The 21,560-nt window shown below is 48.9% G+C and overlaps 5 protein-coding genes across 5 annotated transcripts; 1 reads left to right on the top strand and 4 right to left on the bottom strand.

Moving 5' to 3' along the window:
* Nucleotides 1-715: 715 nt before the first annotated feature.
* On the top strand, nucleotides 716-2,832 carry F4807DRAFT_442412 (galactose mutarotase-like protein). The gene is made up of 5 exons (XM_047999471.1): nucleotides 716-771; nucleotides 825-1,131; nucleotides 1,263-1,591; nucleotides 1,725-2,042; nucleotides 2,122-2,832. The coding sequence occupies exons 3-5, from the start codon at nucleotides 1,334-1,336 to the stop codon at nucleotides 2,494-2,496; spliced, it is 951 nt and encodes a 316-aa protein (XP_047850127.1). The 5' UTR covers nucleotides 716-771; nucleotides 825-1,131; nucleotides 1,263-1,333; the 3' UTR covers nucleotides 2,497-2,832.
* Nucleotides 2,833-3,012: 180 nt separating this feature from the next.
* F4807DRAFT_442410 (uncharacterized protein) lies at nucleotides 3,013-4,996 on the bottom strand. Its single transcript, XM_047999470.1, has one exon. The coding sequence runs from the start codon at nucleotides 4,639-4,641 to the stop codon at nucleotides 3,382-3,384; it is 1,260 nt and encodes a 419-aa protein (XP_047850126.1). The 5' UTR covers nucleotides 4,642-4,996; the 3' UTR covers nucleotides 3,013-3,381.
* A 211-nt stretch (nucleotides 4,997-5,207) lies between these two features.
* On the bottom strand, nucleotides 5,208-8,346 carry F4807DRAFT_442409 (calcium/proton exchanger). Its single transcript, XM_047999469.1, has 4 exons — nucleotides 7,647-8,346; nucleotides 7,479-7,494; nucleotides 7,249-7,428; nucleotides 5,208-7,202 (listed from the first exon to the last, which is right to left on the bottom strand). The coding sequence occupies exons 1-4, from the start codon at nucleotides 8,261-8,263 to the stop codon at nucleotides 5,709-5,711; spliced, it is 2,307 nt and encodes a 768-aa protein (XP_047850125.1). The 5' UTR covers nucleotides 8,264-8,346; the 3' UTR covers nucleotides 5,208-5,708.
* A 2,977-nt stretch (nucleotides 8,347-11,323) lies between these two features.
* Nucleotides 11,324-14,321, bottom strand: F4807DRAFT_442401 (mannan endo-1,6-alpha-mannosidase). Its single transcript, XM_047999468.1, has 4 exons — nucleotides 13,525-14,321; nucleotides 12,950-13,435; nucleotides 12,632-12,870; nucleotides 11,324-12,532 (listed from the first exon to the last, which is right to left on the bottom strand). Exons 1-4 carry the CDS (start codon nucleotides 13,619-13,621, stop codon nucleotides 11,978-11,980), a joined length of 1,377 nt encoding a protein of 458 aa, XP_047850124.1. The 5' UTR covers nucleotides 13,622-14,321; the 3' UTR covers nucleotides 11,324-11,977.
* Nucleotides 14,322-15,747: 1,426 nt separating this feature from the next.
* Nucleotides 15,748-17,706, bottom strand: F4807DRAFT_276134 (uncharacterized protein). The gene is made up of 2 exons (XM_047994636.1): nucleotides 17,386-17,706; nucleotides 15,748-17,335 (listed from the first exon to the last, which is right to left on the bottom strand). The coding sequence occupies exon 2, from the start codon at nucleotides 17,299-17,301 to the stop codon at nucleotides 15,850-15,852; it is 1,452 nt and encodes a 483-aa protein (XP_047850123.1). The 5' UTR covers nucleotides 17,302-17,335; nucleotides 17,386-17,706; the 3' UTR covers nucleotides 15,748-15,849.
* Between the last annotated feature and the right edge of the window lie 3,854 nt (nucleotides 17,707-21,560).

Genomic DNA, 21,560 nt, shown 5'->3' with positions numbered 1-21,560 from the left:
TGGCATGGAGTTTAAGGCGAAGTAGACGGTCAGTCTGCATAAATCAAATTCATTTACATTGCTTCTATACTTTTTGTTGCTCGGTGTATGTGATATGCGTGCTATATAGGTTTGCTATATATGATATATGTGCTATTTACTAAAGTTTAACTCATATGGATACTGCCGGATCGCAATATACTACCATATGTCAACGCCAGATAAGTTGATAGCGTCATTGCCTGACGAGATCGACGTCTGATGTCAAATATTTCAAGGCTACTTGATCGTCTTGATCACCACCGCCAACACACCCTCCTGACCGAAAAAAAAAAGACGCTTTGCCGGAAACATCTTACGTACGACATCTAAAATGACGCAGAAATACCAAAATCGACAAAATGACTCAAACTACCACGGCATACTCCTCCGCCAAATGCTGCCTATCAAGTGGAAAGGCAGTGGTTAATTTAGGTGATATTATATGAAGCCGTCTAACATCAGGTAATGCAATGGCATCAGGTAGCACCTGAGATGAGGTAAGCCCGAATAACAGCGCACCGGAGGCACCTGAAATAAAGAATAGTCGGGAAATATTCCTTCTGTTAGGAAGTTTCCGATTAGATGCCGACTTCCCATAGGCAGGTTGAGACAAGTACCTTGGTAGCTGCGGGTAGGAGGGGACTGGAGGGAGAAGATAGACGTTTCAGGTTATGCGGTGCTACTACGAAGTATGCGGATGTATCGTTATACTCCACCACAGGCGTACCTTCTTTCTAACGGATCTGTAAGCTAAGTACCTTATTAGGTGGCTCTTCTCGGTTGAAGCTGAGGATCGACCGAACCTCAAACCTCTAGACTTTTCGATCTCCACCCGTCTCCAAAAGTATCAGGCTTGACTCTTCTTTTTCTTCGTTTCCGGATTTCGTCCTAACATTAATTTCTTTTTATCTTTGTTCTGTTTGATCATTTTCTGTTTCTTCGGCAAAGACTGACCTGAAACTTCAGCTTGATCAACCAACCGCTCCTTCCTCGACCACCTGTTAGTATCTTAATATAGTAGGAAGTTATAGGGCAGTGCGATTACCCCACCAACAAAACCCAGGGGTACGGAATATTTACTTTATCACTCGTACCCCGCCATAGCATTCAGTCCGTTTAAACCTTACTATATTACTACTATACTACTGCTACCTTCCTTGTCCATTCGCACTTCTTGACATCACTATCTCCTAGCCAAACTGTATCCTGCTATTCTAACTGTTACCCACACAATTATTTAGCTGTCGATTTAAAACCGTCGTAACCTAAAACCCTACACTTACCATCTGACTAGATCAATCGACTAGCGACGATGGTTGACAGACGAAACAAGCCGACGGCGCTGGCCACCACTCCGGGTCTCCCTCCTCAGCCTCAGGTTAACTTCTCTCACGGCAATTCGCGCGTGACGGCTGTGCTGCCTGCTGGTGAGAGTGTCGAAGTCTTGCTCTACGGCGCAACCGTCATCAGCTGGAAGAATCGCTTCGGAATCGAGAAGCTCTGGCTATCCGATGCCGCCAAGCTCGACGGATCCAAGGCCGTGCGAGGTGGTATCCCTTTGGTCTTTCCCGTAAGCTACCCCTCCTTCCTTTGTCCCTAAATTCGATCCATTTCGATTGGCGAATCATATGAAACCGCTTCAAAATATAATAACCGCGACGGCGATGATAAACAGCTAGCTAACAGCATCGATCAACCCGTAGGTATTCGGCACAGCTCCGGACCACGCGGCGACTTCGAAATTACCGCAGCACGGCTTTGCGCGCAACTCGCGATGGGAGTTCCTAGGCAAGTCGAGCTCCGAGTCGGCCAGTCCGTCCGACATCTCCGTCAAGCTAGACTTCGGCCTCTCGTCCGCGACCCTCGACGACCAGGTCAAGAGCCTGTGGCCTTACACCTTCTCTATCATCTATAGCGTCACGCTGACTCCGGAAAACCTGAGCACGAGCATCGTCGTTACTAATGACGGTGACCAGCCCATCGAATTCCAGACTCTGATGCACACTTATCTGCGGGTTGAGGTACGTTGAATTTTATGACACTTATAGCATGTAATATGAGTTTCGATGGAATTTAGCTAAGGTATAACGCACCGGTTAGGACATCTCGAAAGTCCAAGTTACAGGTCTTGAGGAATCAGACTACGTCGACAAGGTAGATGCTGCTAAAGAGAAGAAGCAATCGGGCGCCGTGACCATCGCCGGTGAAGTAGACCGAGTTTACACACCGGCTAAGGGACCCTCGAGTCCGGTAGTCGTCGCGGAGGACGGTGAAACGGTTTTCAGCATCGTCAGGGACAACCTTAAGGATGTTGTAGTCTGGAACCCGTGGACAGACAAGGCGGCAGGAATGGGCGATTTCGAGCCCAAGGACGGCTACAAGAACATGATTTGCGTTGAGGCCGGTTCCGTTAAGGGCTGGATCACTCTTGACCCCAGCGACGCGTTCGAGGGAGCTCAGACAATTTCCGATTGACTTATCGGAGACAATGATGCGTCGAACGGGGCTACGAAGATGGTAGGAAGGTTATGAATGAATGAACGTCGATCCGTTACGAGTTGCTGGGGATAAAGGACACGGTCAAGGAGAGCAGTGTCTTTGAGGATATGAGAATCCTATGGCAAGAGAGAAATTCTGATTAGATCTCCTCGCTATCTACTTTCCTAATAGAGGGAGGGAATCATGATCGTGCTGGGTCAGTTACAGAGATATCCATCCGTTCCTTTATTTTGGACTTGTTTGATTGTGACTTGAATTTCTTAAAAGGTAGAGCTATCCTTAGGAAATGCATTCGTAAGGTGTCATAAGAGAGCAGCAAGTTACGTACATGCAGTACCTAAATTATCTGCGGGTGATACAACCCATTAATTTCTTCGGTTAGAAACATCCCGTTTCATAAGTCCACGTATAGATATACTTAAGTCCCTACAAGTGTAAAGAGATTCCTTGACTGACATAAAGTGACGCTCTGCTAGATTTAGCCAGCAACTGCGATGGGCATCATTATTATAGATAAACTATGTAGGTACTTCAACAGCGAATACGAACAATCTCATCATTTTCCTGGTTCATATACGCCGTTACTGGAGTCCGGAATTGAAAAGCACCAAAGATAGAACTATACGCAACCAAAAGATGCAACGGTCAACGCTATCAATGTTCCGCTGAGTTTCAAATCAGATAAAAAGAATAGCAATACGAGTATGAACGAGTTTGCACAGAGCCTCTAGACACAATTAACCCATACGCTACGCCCGATGATAAACCCCTTTCCCAACGCTCTCGCTCCTACCACGAAGCATCACCCACCTCAAAAGACAGAAACCGCAGTAGCGGAAAAAAAAGAAAAGAAAAGAAAAATCAACCCTCATACCCTCTCCACATCCACCCCGCCGGCTTAAACACAATCTCCAAGCCCAGCTTCCCGAAAACCCCCACCGAAGCACACAGATCATGATACCCCTCCAGCCCCGTAACCGGCAAATCCTGCTCGCGGTCCGTCTCCTCGTGCAAATCCCAGCGGCCTCTCTCCACCCCATCCCTCGTCAGGAAAACCTGGACTTCCAATCCTCCCTCTTCCCGAACGCGGAACTCCATGCCTAAACCGATAGTCTCACCGACCCGGAACCGTTCCGTGAAATCCTTCCCGCCCCACCGGTCGTTGACGTACCTGTGCCCGTCGTCGCCGTGCACGGCGACGCTGCCGCGGTGCCACCCGGGCAGCCGGAAAGCCGGGTACGGCGGCGCGCAGAAGCCGAGCGCGAGGGGCACCTCCTCCTCCTCCTCCTCGCCAGGCCGAACTTCGTCTCGCAGGATCCGCACCTCGTAGTACGCAACCTTCCCCCGCCCCGTGGCCAGCGGACTATGCGCCGCGACCTGGTACAAAGGCGGCCAGGTCGTCAGACACGTGTCCGCGCACCCGCGCGCGCTCCTCGCGCGCCACGACGCCCCGGGGCCGAGTTGGTCTAGCGAGCTCTTCTTCTTCGCCGCGAAGAAGAAGGGCGGCGCGTACACGGTCACGTTACCGCTCTGCGCCGCGGCGGCGAGGGCGTACGTATTCGCGTTGGCAGGTGTAGGATGGTAGAGTGGGTTCGCGCGACACCAGGATTCGCCCGCCTCGCACTCGTCCTCGGACGCGTTGTTCGCGGGCGAGCGGTCGTACCCGGCGAAGAAATCCGGCGGCGGGGGAAGCAGCGCCGTGTCCGGGACCGCGGCTTCCCAATCGTGCTGCGGAGCCGGTTTTTCTTTATGATGGGATGATGGTGGGGGGCCGGGAGGCGGCGCGTATTCCTCTGCCTCGGCTCGGGATCCGGCGGAGGGGATGGGGGGGTTGTTGAAGAACGGGTTGTTCTTGGTATCTGATGATGGTGGTGGTGGTGGTGGCGGCGGACCGGCCGGAGGCTGGTAATTCTGAGAGTGGGAGGGAGGGGGGCCTGGGGGTGGAGGGTAGTACGGAGATTGAGGTTGAGATTGGCCCTGCCGGCGAGATGGCGGCAGTCCAGGAGGAGGTGCGTAGTCTTGAGGCATACTGACTTTTGGATTTGGGGTGCTTGATGATGGTCGGGTCTGGACGGGTTTAGGAGCTGGATCGTCGGTTCTATCTTTGCGTCCGAGACACATTGTAGTGTGTTCAGATCGTGGATACTATAAGCGTAGTTCTACTGAGGTGTAGTGACGGTTCCAAGCTGTAGTTTGGGCAAGCATAAAGAGTTGAGAAAGTTAAGGTAGTTGAGATTAGTGGATTATTGCCGCGAGCCTCGGCTTTATGTAAGATGTTGGTACAATGCCAAGTAAGACCATGAATCACCAAGACCAGCGGCGAAGCGGGCGTACGACGAGCTGATTTGTTGCGTTACGCAGGCCTAATTGAATATTTGCTTACTATTCGGGCTGTGCTACTAACAAATCTCTAGATTCGGTATTTTCTATTAGTTTTAGATGGAATGGTTGAAGTGACTGGGAACAAAGAGTAAGCTGCTAAGTTGAAGTTATTTGTCATGAACTCTACTCAGCCTCAATGGGTCTAAAATATACTTTATAGGAATCTCTAGCTGAGACCCGCGTGGTCGGAAACCCCACTCGAACTTAACTCTAACACATGAACTACTGCAACCCATTAACGGGCCCGTGGTACTTGTGACGTAATTAGGAAACAGGTACGGTTCACTAGTGTAAGCTGGATATTACACAAGGGGTTCGTGAGCAACTTGATATACCTATCTAATACGAAGGATAAAACTTTCGAATCACATTGAGTCTAGGATCAAAATAAAAATTAGAATATACCGAAAGGAATGTCAATTTACTCGAACGACTCAAGTAGAGTCGGAGTCTTTATCAACGCGCTAATTGTTACCCCAATCCTGATCAGAGCGGCCAAGTTGGCTGGCTCAGCTAATCTCCCGCAAAATCCTCAAATATCCACTCAAAACCCAAATCAATCAATCGTCGGAAGTCGACTCGAAAGAACAAGTGACCTTCGTTAAAGAATCGTAAAATCGTGTAACTCCCCAGTAACGCGAGAATCCATGTGCTGAAAAGTAAGTTCACCTGCTCGCAGATCTTCCCAAATACGCTGAATATCAGCAATGATAAATGGCAATCATATCTCATGCTCGTGTTGAACATCACGGTATCTCGTCGCTAAAATATATGGGGTGGTTTTTTGAAGGGGTCATGGACGACACTTAATCGCCCAGAGAACTGGCGGCATCGCCTTCAGGATAGAAGAACGCGACAACCGCAATAATGACATAAGTAGCGCAAAGTAGCGCACCCTCTAGATAATTGCTTCGGCCGTCCAGGATCAGGAAGTTGATTATGAATGCCGATACGAACAGGCACACGGTCTCAAAGAGGGTAAAGTACAATGACATGGGTTGACCAATAATCCAACCGATGATAACCACGAGCGGCGTAAGGAATAGAGCGATTTGAATCGAAGAACCGATAGCTACGCCGATTGCTAGATCCATCTTGTTCTTCATCGCGACCGAAACAGCCGTCACGTGCTCTGCCGCGTTTCCGACAATGGGAAGGATGATCAACCCAATGAAGGTTTCTTTAAGAGCACTGTTCGATACCACGTCGTCGATAGCATCAACCATGAATTCGGCACACAAGGCGACGAGGGCCGTGGAGATCAGCAGCATGATGACAGCTGCGCCGCGCGACAAATCGCCTTCGTGCTCTTCGCCTTCCTTCCCAGCACCGCCGGTCAAGACCGATACTGGAACCCGAGACGGCATCATTGCTCCGGGGGGGCGATACTGATATTGGTTAAGCCTCTCCGGAAGGGAATTCGTTCGGCGAATTCCGTATCTGACGCGAGGGACAGGGCCGGACGGAACAGGAGGTGTGGCTCCCATCTCCGAACCCTGCGTGAAAACAGGCGGTGCCAGGCTCTTAGCCACGGGCCGAAGGGACAGGACACGAAGGTTATTGAAAGGACGCTTAGTGCCAGTGGGTGTAACCTCAAACGCACCTTCGACGTCAGCAACCGTATCTGCGAAATCCACACGACGAGGCTCTCCGGTATTCGTGACTGGGTTGACTACGCCGTCCGGTCCGGGTGCGGCAATGTTCTCAGGTTGAGCAGCTTCTTCGTCGACAGGCAAAGACATCTTCCTATCGCGCTTGTGCTTACGTTTAGAACGCTTATGTTTACGGCGGGGTTTGGCCTCATCTTCCTCTTCAACGGCTTCGTCGCTACCCTTGGAGTTTAATCTAGGGAAAAAGCTAGGGCCATGTTCCGAGTTGCTGGATCTGGATCCCTCGTGGATGGGACTGGCGTTGTTGGTTCCAAGCGATGAAGTCCGGGTACGAGGCACGTCAGTATCGACAGATGCGACGCTGGACTTTCTACGGCGGTGTCCACGGATAGCACGCTTAACTCGCTTTGACATGGTTTCTCTGGAGTGACTTGAGTTATCCGAGTCCGAATCGGAAGAGGAGCTTGAGTCAGAATCAGATGATTCGAGCCATGCGGCAGCAGGTCCAGGAGTTGCTTCTTCGTCGATGATATGTTGAGGAGTTGACTCATACATGTACGCATGAGACTTCAACTGGAACATAAGATAGATGACATAAACCAGGAGGAGAATTACGCTGACACCATGGCTAATCTTTAGAGATTCGCTGTCCGCTTCGGTCTTGTCCTTGAACGAAGCATGAAATGCGGTCTAAAAAATGTTAGAATAGTCTGTGGGCATTGAAGATACGACTCACTGGCAACATAAGACTAATCACACTCAAACTGAGTAGACAAGCGCTCATCTGAGTAACGGTGCTGTTGTAAATCTGTTCACGGAATCGTAAACCACCGAGGAAGAAGGCCATGCCCAGGATAAGGAGCAAGTTTGCGAGGATAGATCCAAGCAACGAGGCCTGCACGATCCGAATTTCACCCTACATATAATTAGTCACGCACTCATAAGATATCCAGTGAATATATTTACCTTGACCAATGCAATGCTGTAAAAATAAGGTATTATATTAGCAACTATTCATCATGCAGTTTTTTATTTCAAGCGCCGCGAGACACTTAGCAAGATAGTCAACTTACATGCTATCGAATTGTTAGCAAACCCAAGTTATTTAATTGAGATCGTTGACCTGTATCTTACAAAATAATCAATTCAACAGCGTTGCCAAACGTCACGTTAAGCAATGCACCGATGGTGTCGCCCATCTTGCGAGCCACGGATTCCGTGGCGTGGCTAAGGAGAGCCGCAAGAGGAATAATGGCGACGGCGTTAACGCCGAATGTAGCTCCGGCATTTCTGTTCGGGATGTTCGCGATGGCAATCCCGATAGGAACGCAGACCAAGAATAGGTTGATCCAGCTGTGGAGAAGGACCTTCTTAAATTCGAGGCAGGTTTCGATGAAAAGGTTGGGTTTCTTCTTGGTACCATTGTCGTCTACGAGAGACCCCGTCCCCTCCACTTCAGATGCCGGCGAACTTGACTTATCGGCAGCTTCGTTATCCGGTCCGGCATGGCGAAGTGTGTGGTTTGCGGAGCCGTCAGGAAGACCCTGAGGGCGGCCGGCGAGGTTGCCGGTGCTAGCATCGTGACCCTTTTCCGAGAGTTGCTGCGAATCAGGTGCGATTGGGTTGCTTATGGGAAGAACAGGAGTACTGTTGGACGCGGTGGACCGTGTTGAGCCTCCATACGCGTGACCTCGTGCCCAAGAGCGTATGCGATCTATATAAGAGGCCTTATCAGTCGAACTTTCCTTCATCGATGTATGCGGCTTTGGCAGATTCGACGCCAAGGTCGTTGGATGTTCTGTAAGGAGAACGGGAAGAGGGGGGGAACGTGTTGAGCAACGTAATGCGAGAGCGAGAGAAGCCTAGACTAAATAGGCGTAGAACAGTTGGAAAATCGGGGCGGGACGGTGGCGTGGGGAGTGCTCTGATTGGGGAAGATCAAGGCGTAATCAGAATTGCTATCAGGGGTAGCCCAAGTGGTGTGCTCGGATTGGTTCCCAGGTCAAAGGCTCGTAAGCCAGTCATCGACGTTTTCCAGCAGAGGCGACGTACTACGCAGTACGTAGTAGGTAAGTTTGGTAGACCGGCTTGGCAACTGGTCACTGGACCCCTGGAATTCGATAACGTGTAGGCTAAACTGTGTGGATTTTCGCCTTGCTTTTCGGGATGGCGATTGTAGCGTCGATCCACATATGAGGCTTGACTTGTAAGACGTAATCAAATGATAATAAAAGAGACTGGGATTTTAATTTTCTTTTTTTTAAAGAAAACATTTTAACTTCTTTGTTGCTTGATCTCGATGATGGACCGACGGGGTATCGCATCTCCTGAGCTTTGGAATAACAATGGTTATAAGCTCAATATAGGAGCTAGAAGCTTGCGAGCGGTATCGACCGCCTCCAAGATGCCTGGTATTTTCCCAAACGACTAAAGCCGGCAGAGGATCAACCCCACTTGGAAGTTTGCCGGAATTAACGTAGCGTCGAGCGCATACGTTGGGGTGTATGGATGGATCCATCATACGTAGATTCGCGGAATAATACCACCGCGCCGTGACTTCATTCGAAGTGACGATAATAATACGTGTCCGAAGGGAGAGGAGAGTGGTAAGGAAGGATTTGTAACTTGCAGAGGTGATAGGATAAACAAAGCAAAAAAAGCGAAGAAAAGCAAGAACTTACGCATTCTGTCTTCCGCGATCAACCCCGAAGAGAGAGTATCGTCCAACTGCAAGACGAATACTCCCTCTTATAAGCTAGCTGGGCTTTGTGTCTCCAACACCCCAACAAGCTGGTATTAGGTATTGCCTTTTCTGCTTCTACTGTTTTCTCGTCAGCGATTGTGTAACGCGTCCCCCGCGCTCTCTGCCCGGCGATATCAGCGAAATTGATTCGCAGCGTCTTAGGTCCGACCGTTTGTTGCGAGGCTTGCCAAACAAACCGCCAGCAACTAAACAGCTAAAACAGCTAAACAAATCAAGCTTAGAGGCGGTGGGGTCCTCAGGTATGTAGGCGACGCAGGTAGGCAGCTGGCAGGGGAACACCGCCTCACTTCTTTATGAGGCACAAGGTAAGGATGCTTGTATTCCACACTGTGTGCCACGCTTGACTCCAACGAGCGTGCGTAGGGCTGACAAGCCACCTATGTAGCGTTCGACGGCTCTTCCTAACTTGTATTAAGGGCCGGAAACTCGAGCTTCTAGGTTTTTAAGAGAAAATATGCGTATTGTATTGGTGTAGGATCCGGAGTCGGACTTTCTCAGATAGGATTCCCAGATCGTTAAATGGATACCTAGATCAGGAAGGGAGAAATTGTAGATACTAGATAGTGTTTGTGAAATGTAGAGATATGTGGCTGTGCTGTGTAATAAAAGGAGAGCATTTAAGCTTAGTGTGGCATTCCAGAGTTGGTACTTACGACCGGGGAGTTCCTAGTAAGGTGTTAAATACCTAATGTACGAGTCATAATGTGACTGTTTCCAACCTGTAGTGTTGTGAAGCACCTGCCAAGGTTTCTGCTCCTGCCTTAGAGCCCACGTGTGATAGAAGCCGTAGTTGGCCAATGACGTAGTTACCAGATATTCGTACTACCTGTAATTTTCGTAACTGCGTATTATTTACTCGAGACGAAGTCTTCGCTTTCCAGTATGACGACAATTGCACCGTTAAATATGGGTATTTCTTCGGTATTTCTTCTTATCACCAACATCAATTAATAAGAGCATTGAATTGCCAGGTTTGCTGACTCTACTACAGCATCGATAATCGTCATTGTATGACTCCTTTAGAGCCGAGTTGTCTTCCTTACATTGTTAGACCCGATTCCGGAATTAGGAATTGGGCCGCAATTCTTCATCCTTCTCATCGTGGCTCTATCAACATTGCCGATGACCTGTAGTTCGATTAAGGTCATCGTAACTTAGACTCGGATCTCCGCCATCTCTGTCTTTGCCGCCGAGTTATCGGCTCGGTTTTAACAGAAGGGGTCGACCTCGGTCAATCCAGCATTAGGAGCCTTCATCATATTTAAAACTACCCCCGTCGTCCAATTTGCGAATGCGAATATAAACCAATTGAAAAATTTCTTAATCAAAGAATCCTAGCAGTGTGTCGTGGCACATATCAAGAGACGATCATTTCGCATTCACAAAACTTCAATTGGCCATAGTCAAGTGCTGTGGGCTGCTCTGATGATATGACTCCGGCAGGCTCATTAACACACATAGATGATATAATACTTAACCTTGTTAATATCATTGAATACATCCACCGCAACGTTGCCGTCAACAAGATCGAGCAGGGAAATATTCATGACTCTAATGTTTTCCTTCATTTTCTATGGTTAGGGTTCAAAAGCCTCTATCCATGTATTAACATGTTGACACAAAATATATGACGCTATAGGTTGCTATCAACGAAGACTTTGAGTTTACGCATGAACATAACATCAGGCCCAACGTAACCTGAGAACACCAGAGAACAGTTCGAGGAAGGTTCAAAAACTCATCATAGTTCTCGAGATCGAATAGACCTGAGTCCTATCAAAACTTACATGAAGCTTCATGTAAGTTTACACCTCGAATATTTCAACCTTATTCTCGCCCAAATATTTAACTATAATTATCGCCTCCTTCCCCTTTCTTCGGACCACACAAGTATATGTTGTTACTTCGTTTCTAGCTTACCCACATATGAGTTATTCTTTTATTTAGCCAAGGGTTATGGAGAGACTCCATAGATGCAGGTGCCTGTTAAGACAAACCCTCCCCTTCCAATGGCCTTTCTTAGAATAGCATCTTTAGGACTCATGTCTACTGAGGTTACTAGGTATCCTCAAAGTAACCAGCCCAGGTTGGGTTTCTCCAGGAGATTTACTCACACTCAGAAACACGGGATACTAACCACCTTCTATTACTTCGTTTCTCGAAATTCGCTCATAGGGTATTCCATCTCCTTGTTCTCAACATGTGATCAGATTCTTCCTGTCATTCAATATCCAAACACATTAAACCGCGGGAGCTATTCTCGCAACTTCGCACTAACCTCGATCGATTCAGGCGACCAGAACGTCAATCAAGGACAGCACGTTTTAAATTAGACATTCATCAAATTTATCTTATCTAATCCTTTTTATTCTCTTCACCTTTTCTTTCCTCTTCCCTCCCCCTTTTGTTTCTCTTCCCCTATTCTCTCTCCTACTCTTACTACTTTCAAGGTCTAGGTAATTCAACTAAGTACGCCTTACAACTCCTCAAACAACATACGGCAAAACTTGAAAAAGAAGAACAGGAAAGGCAAGGCGAGCGAGCCTATGTACAAATCCTTTTCATTTAACTTCACTTGTTGTGAAAAACCCGGGTATTCTCATTCCTAAACTGAAAAAATCATTGATTGCAAAGCACGTGCAACGCCAGATGTACATTTAACCTTTAATTCGCGGTGACTCCCCAAGTCTAGATAAGTATCTTAATCTAAGCTCATCCATGCGAATGCCGAGAGCGAGCCCGCAATCAGAATTGCCGTGAGGATGCCAGCACCAGCCTTATCCCCACCGGTTATGGGGGAAAAGGTAGGCACGAGGGGCTCGTCAGAACCGGCATTCACGTCACCCTTGGATGTACCACCGGTGTTGTTAGTCAGAGGCGGTGCGGCATCAGGGGACAGAAGGCTGATCAGGGCTCCTAGGACGTTCATCTGCTGGCCAGCGCCGACCTGGTTGTCAAAGACACCGGTAGTCCAGTGGAAACCACAGAATCGGCCGTTGGTGCCCCCGGTGCATTGCTTGACAGCCGCCTCAGTCGACGCCTTCAGCACCGGGTAAATCTTGTCGCGCGTGTAAGGAGCTAGCTGCATCGTCGAGCCCATCCATCGATGAGTATATCCCTTGAAGGATTCCATATCGGCGTTACACTTGGTCCCCTCGCATGACGGCTCGTATGCGACGTTGTTGGGGAAGAAGATCTCGATCATGCGGTCAACCAGGTTGTCGATGCGTTCCTTCCAAATTTGGCTGCCGTCGGTCTGAATCAGGGTTAGCAGCAGGTACGGATGAATTACCCACGATGAATTTTATGAAGCAAGGTACTTCCACCCATGGGAATATCGGTGATAAGAACGTACGTAGTTATACAAGAAGGCGGCGCCTTGCAACAACATGGCAGCATTGTAGGAGAACTGGGCCTTGTTGATGTCGGTACAATCCGGCAAGTGGGCACCGTCATAAACATCCCAATTGTCTGAGATGTAACCTAGATCGCTGATGATATCCCAAGTCTTGTTTGCAAGATCTGCGTAGGTCGAATTGTCCGTGTAGCGGGCTAGCCGAGCGCCGATGTTGAAATAGCAGGCATTCGCGATGGCTGTAGTCTGGTTAGTTTCCGGGACCTTGTCCGCCCCGCTTCATATAGAGTCTAAAGAATTGTGAGTTATTCAACATACTGTTAATGTAGTTGTATCCGTTGTTGGACGGATAAACCTGCCATCGAAGACCCCACTTGCATCGTCCACTAGGCACTCTTCGATCCTCATGCGTCTGCTCGTTGAATACGGCCTGCGCCAGCGACAACCACTGAGGCTGGTCTGACGGAGGATCTGTGTATCCCACCTCGGTAGCCAGCATAGCAGACAACGCCCAGAAAGCTTGATCATCGTTACCCATGGATGCCGTCCAGTTGGGCGGCATGAAGTCCTCGTTAGGACCCACCTGCCATAGTAGCGCTTGCGACACGGTCTCGTCATACGTCTTGTCGCCGGTATGGTGTCGGTAGTCTAGCATCGTACCCCAGAGTGCACCTCCCTGCCACCAGTAGTAATCGCCGTCGGGGGGAGGGCCGGGCAAGATGCCGGGAACCATGCCCGGCTCGTCGCCATGATAGAAGGTGAGAAGATCTTCGGCGACTAAGGCGGCCGCCGACTTGATCGAAGCTGGATTAGCGAGGACGACATGTTAGTCATCTCTCCTCATCCGCAAAAATACTTATCGTAGATTTTCAAGGATTAATAGAGGTACCTACCTGGATCGTCAAGATTTACGTCGAGGGCTCCATAAGCTCTGTCGGCGACTAGGCCCAGTGCCGCCAGCAGCGGTGTTGATAGTCTCACCATGATCATGTGAAGTCCGTATTGTCCGGGAAGAGGGGCGAAACGAGCGAATCGAACGAATCACTAGGAAGGGGAAAAAAAGGGAACGAATGAGTGAAAGAAGTGAATTACTTAGATCTAGATTAGTGGTGATAATGAATGTTCATCCGGTAAGAGAACGGATGTATATTATTATTACAACTTTATCGTGGTAGGTGACGAGAGGGTTTGGGCTTAAGGATAGTGGAACTCGACGTCAACGACATAAAAAGATAGAAAAAGGCAAAAGGGACAAGACAACACTAGATCACCCAGTCACCTGGCGGATTACATTGGCAAAGAATGTCAAGCCAAGGTTTTCTGATTCAGGAGGTGACAGACGAAGGGTCGTTGACTAAGGATTAACCCATCTTGGGTGCTTAGCCAAGAAAAAGCCCAGACCATCGTGGAGATTGTTTGCCGGGAAAATATGGGATCAATGGGATCACTGGAACAAGGGACAAGACCGGGACGAACGAATCACCTAGACCGGTCGACCGGCTTTCCTTTGCCTAGAATTACCAAGACTTAAAGCGTGCCTATTTCTTTATCTCATCTTTCGTCGTTCGTATTCTCTTTGCGAGGACTTGCGAGGACCTGCGAGTACTCGTAGCCCATTCTTCGGAGGTTGCGAGATGAAAACTCTATGTGGGAATATCGGAACGTTGAAAAAGAAAAGTTGAGATTTTACCATTAGCTAAGGAAGTATCCAGGTAATTCGCCGTAGATCATGAATCCTGACAGATCAAGCATGTGTTACACAGTACCCGACCGCCGAATTCCCCTCACAATATTTGAACGATTGAGCAATCAGAAGGCGCCTTGTACAATATTGTATAACGTACCCCTGAAGATCTTGGCGCCTGAGCCGCCAAGCCGCGCTAGTCCCCAGACGGATTAAGGTCTCTAGGCGCGCGCCAGAATTGCAAGCCAATGAGACAAGGCCAAGGTACCTTCGTATTTCAGGCGTATCTCACTGGAAATCCGTCCTTTCCGATCTCCTGTTCTGCTGTGCCTCGCCCAAAGGATGGGACATCTAGGTAGACGCTTGTCGATAGAAATATTCTAGAAGATTTTATACATAGATCTGCTATGTGACATTTTCCACGTCTTCCAACTCTTCGAGAACCTCGAACCCGGTAGGTTAATGTAAGTGTGGTTTTGTCATAGCTCATCTACCACGAATAGTGGTTCGCGGAGTAGGATAATAATCTAGTACATACCTAGTTACTCGTATTTTCTCGTATTGCAATTTTGGATTAAGGATATTATTGCGAGAAAGCCTATGACGGCTTAATGGTATATATTTCAGCTGACCACATTTATACGCAGCATAACTGAATAAATATACTCGGTAGAATATAATTGAAATTCGCAAGGTGAAGACGGTCGTATCCGCAAAGGAACATTACGAGTATATTCACGTTACATATGTATAATATCTCGAAAGTATGGATTTGCAGTTCGCCGCGATCTGTGATTCTGCTACTTGACTTATCCGATTCTACCTATTCCATCTATGGGTGTTACCATAACCTTGCCTTCGATCGATAGTTTTTCCTCTAAGGACCGATCTAGTACACGACCAAAACCCTATAGGTTCCTAAGACGCAAGAGCTTGGCATGAACATGACGAGCTCCGGTATCCTTCCCCAACTTGCCAACGAAATAGCTCCGTGTTAGCAACATTTGGTCGTACCTCGGGAAAAGGATGAAGTAAAAACGTATCGTCTGCTCAGGGGACTTGAGCGATCTTCGGGGGTGCGGAAGCGAAGAAAAAAAACGAATGTTAACACCAATTGTTCTAGCCTGATCTTGTTGGCTATATCGCAACCTGTAATCCAACTCCAATGATAACGAAGCCATCCTCCTAATGCCTATTTCAACCAGGTGCGGTGAATGTGGAACGGCTTTTCCGAAAATGCAACCGTGCAACCGATTTGATAAAACTCCTGTTCCAATAACGCCTGGTTTGACAATGCTGAAAGTGAAAGTCGCAAATGCAACGGATATCATATGCTTATGTCCTTGTTGCTCATGTCATGATTGATTGGCGTAGTTCGTTCAGACGCTGCGTATTCCTGAGAATGCTGCATAGCAACATGTGTTGCGGATATATATTCATAGGCGGACCGAGCCCGGAAGAGAATCGTACCGAATATGAAGCGTGAGAAATTGTTTGTTAAATCTCTGAATGGATCAACGAGAAATTTGAGGCATCATCGCCCTTTGCTGGCTCGGAGCAGCTTTGTCCTTAACCACAAGATGAACATAGTCCAAGTGCTCTGGGTCTTTTTCCTGGCCGTGTTCCTCCGCTTAGATGGCTGAAAAGCAACGTCGTGAGCCCCTCCGGCTTCGTTACCAAACGCCGGCGGGTTCTTTGCATCCAAGGAGTCGTAGTTGCTGCTAGCAAACCTGTCAGACTCCGCTAAGGGGCTAGGGGCGTTCTTGCGCGACGTGCCCGGTCGGGACATGCTGGTCCGGGAAATGGCTAAGCTGGGACGACCACTGCTCGTGGCGCTAGCCTTCCTGTTCTGCTTTCCTCGAGCGATCGCTTCCTCGAGCTCGATCGCCTCTTGACGGGCTTTGACAGCCATCTGCTCTTTGTATAGAGCGGCCGCGTGTTTCTCTTGTTCCTGGGCGCGCTTGTTGTCGGCACGTTCCCGGCGTTTGATCTCCTCTCGTGCGTATTTCTCTTCCTTCGCCTTTTCCCTTAGCTCAAATTTCCGCCGAGCTTCTCGGAGATGCTCGGCACGGGTTGCTGTATCAAGATCGGACTTGGCGCGCAGGCGCGGGAACCCGGCCGCATCGAACGAAGAGCGAAGCGGAGACATCGGGGCCGCGGAGCTAGCTGGCGACGAAATATGGGTTGACGCAGCATTGGCCGGCGAGTTGGGTGTCTCCAACATGCACTCGAGTTGTAGATCGGATCGGCTCTCGACCTTGGCTAGACGCGAGGACTGCGCCGAAGTGGTTGATGAGACGCGGGATGTATTTATTCTGAGGGACGGCGGATGGTGAGAAGAAGTGGGAGAATGCGCATTTTTCACTTCGGAATAGGACGTGGTGCGCTGGGTGCTTGCTAGAGACGGTCGTCTGACGCTAAGGCTCGGCTGCGAGTGAGAGTGGGGGTTGGCGTTGACGGGATGAATCTGGAGACTGTTCCTGTGGCTGTTGCTACCGTTATCCTGCTCATCGTCGTTATCGTCATCCTCCGTGATATCGAAGAAGGACGTCTGCGAATTGGCATATGACAACGGCGGGGTCGAAGTTCGAGGCATCTGCTGGAAAGGATGCACAAACGGCGCTCCGACCTGATGACGTGGACCAGAACTGCTCGACGTCGCGACAGAGACATGGCTTGCGCCGCTTATCGATCTAGAGTGATGGTACCGACGGGTTCCGACCGTCTCGTTGAATGTAATGCTCATGTCTTTCCCCGGCTGCTGCTCGTACGACCCCCCCGCTCCTCCTGCCCATCCGTCACTATTTCGACATTGCCCCTCCTGATCTAACCACCCTCTATCCAAGTCTAGCGAGGTCTTTTCTGCCTGGGTCGATAGCTTTTTGAGAATTGGCTTCACCGCTGTTTTGGCTCTCGACTTGCTTATCTTGCTACTTGAACTATGCGACGCAGAACCAAACCCCGACAGGCTCTGAATAGATGCCATCGTTCACAGCGACGGCCGTAATAGCACCGGCGTACTTGGGTATATGTAAGCGTATATATGTACCTTAGCTATATATACACGTACATATACACTTATAGGTTATCGCGGAACCATCGAAGATTGTAGAATAAGACGATTCAGGAAGACACGCAAGGTTCGTTCGAACGAGATTGGGGCGACCGACCGATTAACGTCGTGCTACCGGCAGAGAGCAGAAGCGGACTCGCAAACAGCCAGAGATGCGGAATCACCGGCATATAGACATTGAACAGCAGGATCGGCACGTATGGTCAGGTGCCTGGTGCCTAGGTACGCAGGGTACGGTGGTGTTTTGAATAATAAATCACTCAGGAAGAGCTAAGATGACTAAGACCAACGAGGGTAGCGAGAGTTGCGATCAAGGTGACACCAAGGACAGGCCAATATGTCCGTCGCAACCGATGAATGTTATTGCTGCTCGATGTTGACTTTTACCATGTGACTGATAAAAATACTAGTCGTGGACGGACAGAGATTGGTGGGCCTTGGGGTTTTTTTGGAGGGGAAAACAACGTTTGCTTGGTCAAAATATCGGTCAATACAACATGACGGTGAGATGAACAATGAGAACGCGCAACACAAAAATCAAGTTTCGGTCATCCGAAGATGATTGGTAGAACAATGGACGTCTACCTCAAGCAGAGACTGACTAGAATGAATAGGTGGAAAAAGGAAGATTCTTTATTCTTGAATCATGTAGGCGCATCGGCGTATTCCTCTATTAAAAGTAAGAATAATCAGGCGGTGGTAGAAGTGTGAGATGTAGAGAGGATGATGAGAGGATTACGCAGCGAATGGGAGCGAAACGGGATCTAGAAGGAGGAAGAGGCGGAGAACTTGAGCGGAAGGCTACACAAGCCCCAGGGTTAGCTTTGGCCAGGCAAGGGAAATGAGGAGGAAGGACCTTGTCTGTTGTCCGCGAGCAGGAAGGTCGGGTAAGTCGGGCAGGCCCAGCAGATCCAGGTCGGGGGAGACGGGGAACCAAAACGGGAAGAACGGGGGAAGAGGAAAGACATGAGGGAAAAGGGAAAACAGCCTTCAGCCTCACCATTCCATCTCGCCATTTTAGCGGCCACCTGGTCCTGGCCCAGCTGGTTACCATTAAACCTTACTATGTGCTACCTACCTACTCCTGCTACTCCTGACATACTACACTACTTCTTACCTTCAATGTTTCTTTACTCAGCTGCTCCTGCTTTCTCCAGCTGCTTACACCTTCCTTACTTTACCGTATGGTTGCTGGGCTGTTGCTGGTCTCTTGCCGGCCTCTTACTGGACCGCTGCACGTGGACTAGGTATTAACTTTACTTCTAACACACCTTCTAAAGAGGGGAAGACGGGTCGGGGTACCTAGGTGGCTAGGTACCTAGTTAGGTAACGACGAACCCGGAACAGGGTTCGGCTTCGGATGGGTTTAAGTTCGTTGGCATTCCGTCTTATCGATTGCGGAAATTGACCACTGAGAGGGTTGGATTCCAGAAGTTTTCTAGCTGATCAGCACATTCTAAACGAAAGCCTGGGCAGATCTAGGGCCACCCATGAACCGATTCCACTCAACAAATCAGCAAATCAGCCGTGTACTTCGCTAGTTGGTCAATCGGCCAATCGGTCAGTCCATCAATCAGCCAGTAGACAATCGATCCGCCATCTAGATTCGTAGCAGATCCTAGGAAGATAAAAAGGAGGTAAGACTCAAGAGGAGAGGGGAGGCGAAAGGAATAGCTGAATCCCCCTTATCTTCCCAATCTTCCTCAGCTCCGGAAGAGCAAAAAGAGGGGGTGAAGACGAGGACTAACGAAAGTTGTCATGCATGATTAACATGACTGATGATTACATCTATCTGGCTTGACGATTTAGCGCTTGCTAGGTAGATTGGAATCGCCGGTGGGATCCGTGAAGATCTTCATATGTACAAAAGTATATTGACAGATTGAAGAACCTTGGAACCTCGGGACGTTTACCTTGGGATTTGGACAGATGGTTGGTTATGATGTACCGTAGACACATAACCTTGAGACAAGACACGGGAGAAGTCGACCAACCTTTTCTAGATTAATTCATAGAATGTTCTTCGATCGCAGCGATCGTAGTTAGATTCTCTGCTTTAGAAATGCCTGTTCATAATTTTCATCAGTGTTTAGGTACATACATAGGTGAGTACTATACCATGCGCGTGGCATTACATACGGCAACATCGTTATTCCCTCTTTATTCCCACGCCCGATAAACTGCGCCTACCTACGTAGTTGGCGCTGGACTAGTTATCCATGCTATGTACAAGCCACGGGCTTGTAGCTTAGTCGAAAGTCAAACTTGACGTAAAAGCCGGCGTGTTGCTTAGCCGTGTATTTAGAGTTGCGAATTAATATCTAGCCGCGTAATTCGTCGCCGTACGGCCCCGGAGAGGGAGCCAATCGAAGGATGAGGCAGAGCCCAGCCACCAAGTTTTCGGAATAATCATTTAGATGGTGTAGACGTGCACTAAGGCGACGGTGCGGTGACGATATTGGGTATCTAAACGTTGAGAGTCAAGCGAGTCTTGCAGTCAATGGCAATATCTCTCATGTGTGGCGTCTGAAGAAGGAATATCGCCCCGACTTAGGTGTTGGTGTTATGTCTGCCAATCGACATCAACCGGGGATACTAAGATGACAACATATGTATTTCGGCGTGCAGGTGTTATGCTGAGCTACACTAAACGAAACGAAGCGGCATTCCTGTATTCCTCATGTCGTTTCGAACGTCTCCCGAGTAGAATGTCATTCAGTTCCGATGAGCCCTTAAGAGTTGGTCTTAGCCACCATTGGCTTGATAGTATGGCACGACAGACCTCGAGCACTGCAAAGACATCGAACAGTACCCAGATAGCTGCAAAATCTTGTGCGTATGGACATGTCCTCGATTAAGATCAGTACATGCGTCCATTGCAAGATTGTCATCCGTAGTTGTCTTGCTATTCCCGACATCGAGCAGATGGGAATATCGGGATAATAGACCAAACGAGTCGGAACGAAACGACCATCTAGGACGCTCAGTCTACTCCGACAACCAAATGATACCATCACGGTCGGCGTAGACGAAAAGGACGCCTCATTGAGGGTCTCGTCACTTTAGGAGCTCGGGAATAAGAGACTTGCGCACCCATGTCATTCGGAACGCGAGGTTCGGTTTGACGGCGCTCATGATGCGTCCGTGGACTCCCTTCTTCAGATCAGCGACCACGTTTTCGTGGGCTGGTAGATCTCTGTTCCGCGTTGCCTTTGTTATCCAGATCGACGCAAGCATATAGCTGAAACTTTGCCTGCCGAATCCAGACCGCATGGTCGCTCCAACCGATCGGATATTAGACCCGATGGAAATAACGTCGGTTCCCCCGCTCTCGGAGTCCGGACCGGCGATAATGCGAACTCCCTGTATAGGATGACCGGCCTGAATCATCCCTGTCCGTGTCTCAGATTGATCGTCCACGACGGGGTCGGCCTCGACGGGACGACCGCCTCGACAAATTTTCTGCGCAGAGAACTGATGCCTCGACAAGACGGATGACAGATATCGTTAGGCTAGTTTCGAGTGATTGCGATGCTGTTGAATATTGATCTTTCCAGCTAACAATCATGAGTTTGCGTGAATGTGTCCCTTGTCCCTTAATCATAAAACCGGTCCGTACGAGTGCTCTCTCCCGCCGTCGAACATCCGACAACGTGCCGTCTTATCTTCGAAGATCTGGCTTCTCAGACATGTCTTATAATCATGCATAGTAGTATATGTATGAAGCAGGGGGGAACTGTATATTTATTCGAGCCTTTGAGTTGCTCACCACCAACGATCCTAGGGAATAAGGTAATCGTAAGAGCTTCTGGTCGTGAACTTAGGAATAATTAAACTCGCTACATTTCGCTGATCTAATTATGAGTTGCGAATATGTGCGGACTTGTAACTGCTCTTGATTATAGATCAGGCAAGAATCCTTAGGGTCCTGAATTTCCAAATTTGAATAGTTTAGACGGCTTATTATTATGACCTCGAGGAGGATTATGGTCCGCATATTGTGCTACGGCAGATCGGGGGCAAAGCCCGCACGTCGGTTCCCGATCGAACGTCTTTACTTTGTACGTTCCTACTGTGTATTACGATTTATCTCTAGGCGGCTCAAAGAACATCTCGGCACAGCTTCGCAGTACCGTAAAGTACTTACCGCTTCTAGTCAGTAATTCGCCTCT

This window comes from Annulohypoxylon truncatum, assembly GCF_022578515.1.
Source record: "Annulohypoxylon truncatum strain CBS 140777 unplaced genomic scaffold F4807scaffold_41, whole genome shotgun sequence".
Taxonomy (NCBI): domain Eukaryota; kingdom Fungi; phylum Ascomycota; class Sordariomycetes; order Xylariales; family Hypoxylaceae; genus Annulohypoxylon; species Annulohypoxylon truncatum.
This window is presented reverse-complemented; position numbering and strand designations above follow the sequence as displayed.

Excerpts from the sequence above, each read along its gene's own strand:
- F4807DRAFT_276134 (XM_047994636.1), bottom strand. The coding sequence starts at position 17,301 with ATGGCATCTATTCAGAGCCTGTCGGGGTTTGGTTCTGCGTCGCATAGT.
- F4807DRAFT_442401 (XM_047999468.1), bottom strand. The coding sequence starts at position 13,621 with ATGATCATGGTGAGACTATCAACACCGCTGCTGGCGGCACTGGGCCTA. Across the intron at positions 12,871-12,949 it reads CGGATACAACTACATTAACA|CCATCGCGAATGCCTGCTAT; the intron begins GTATGTTGAATA and ends ACCAGACTACAG. Across the intron at positions 12,533-12,631 it reads CCGCCTTCTTGTATAACTAC|ACCGACGGCAGCCAAATTTG; the intron begins GTACGTTCTTAT and ends ACCCTGATTCAG.
- F4807DRAFT_442409 (XM_047999469.1), bottom strand. The coding sequence starts at position 8,263 with ATGAAGGAAAGTTCGACTGATAAGGCCTCTTATATAGATCGCATACGC. Across the intron at positions 7,203-7,248 it reads TGATTAGTCTTATGTTGCCA|ACCGCATTTCATGCTTCGTT; the intron begins GTGAGTCGTATC and ends AACATTTTTTAG.
- F4807DRAFT_442412 (XM_047999471.1), top strand. The coding sequence starts at position 1,334 with ATGGTTGACAGACGAAACAAGCCGACGGCGCTGGCCACCACTCCGGGT. Across the intron at positions 1,592-1,724 it reads GTATCCCTTTGGTCTTTCCC|GTATTCGGCACAGCTCCGGA; the intron begins GTAAGCTACCCC and ends ATCAACCCGTAG. Across the intron at positions 2,043-2,121 it reads ACACTTATCTGCGGGTTGAG|GACATCTCGAAAGTCCAAGT; the intron begins GTACGTTGAATT and ends CGCACCGGTTAG.
- F4807DRAFT_442410 (XM_047999470.1), bottom strand. The coding sequence starts at position 4,641 with ATGTGTCTCGGACGCAAAGATAGAACCGACGATCCAGCTCCTAAACCC.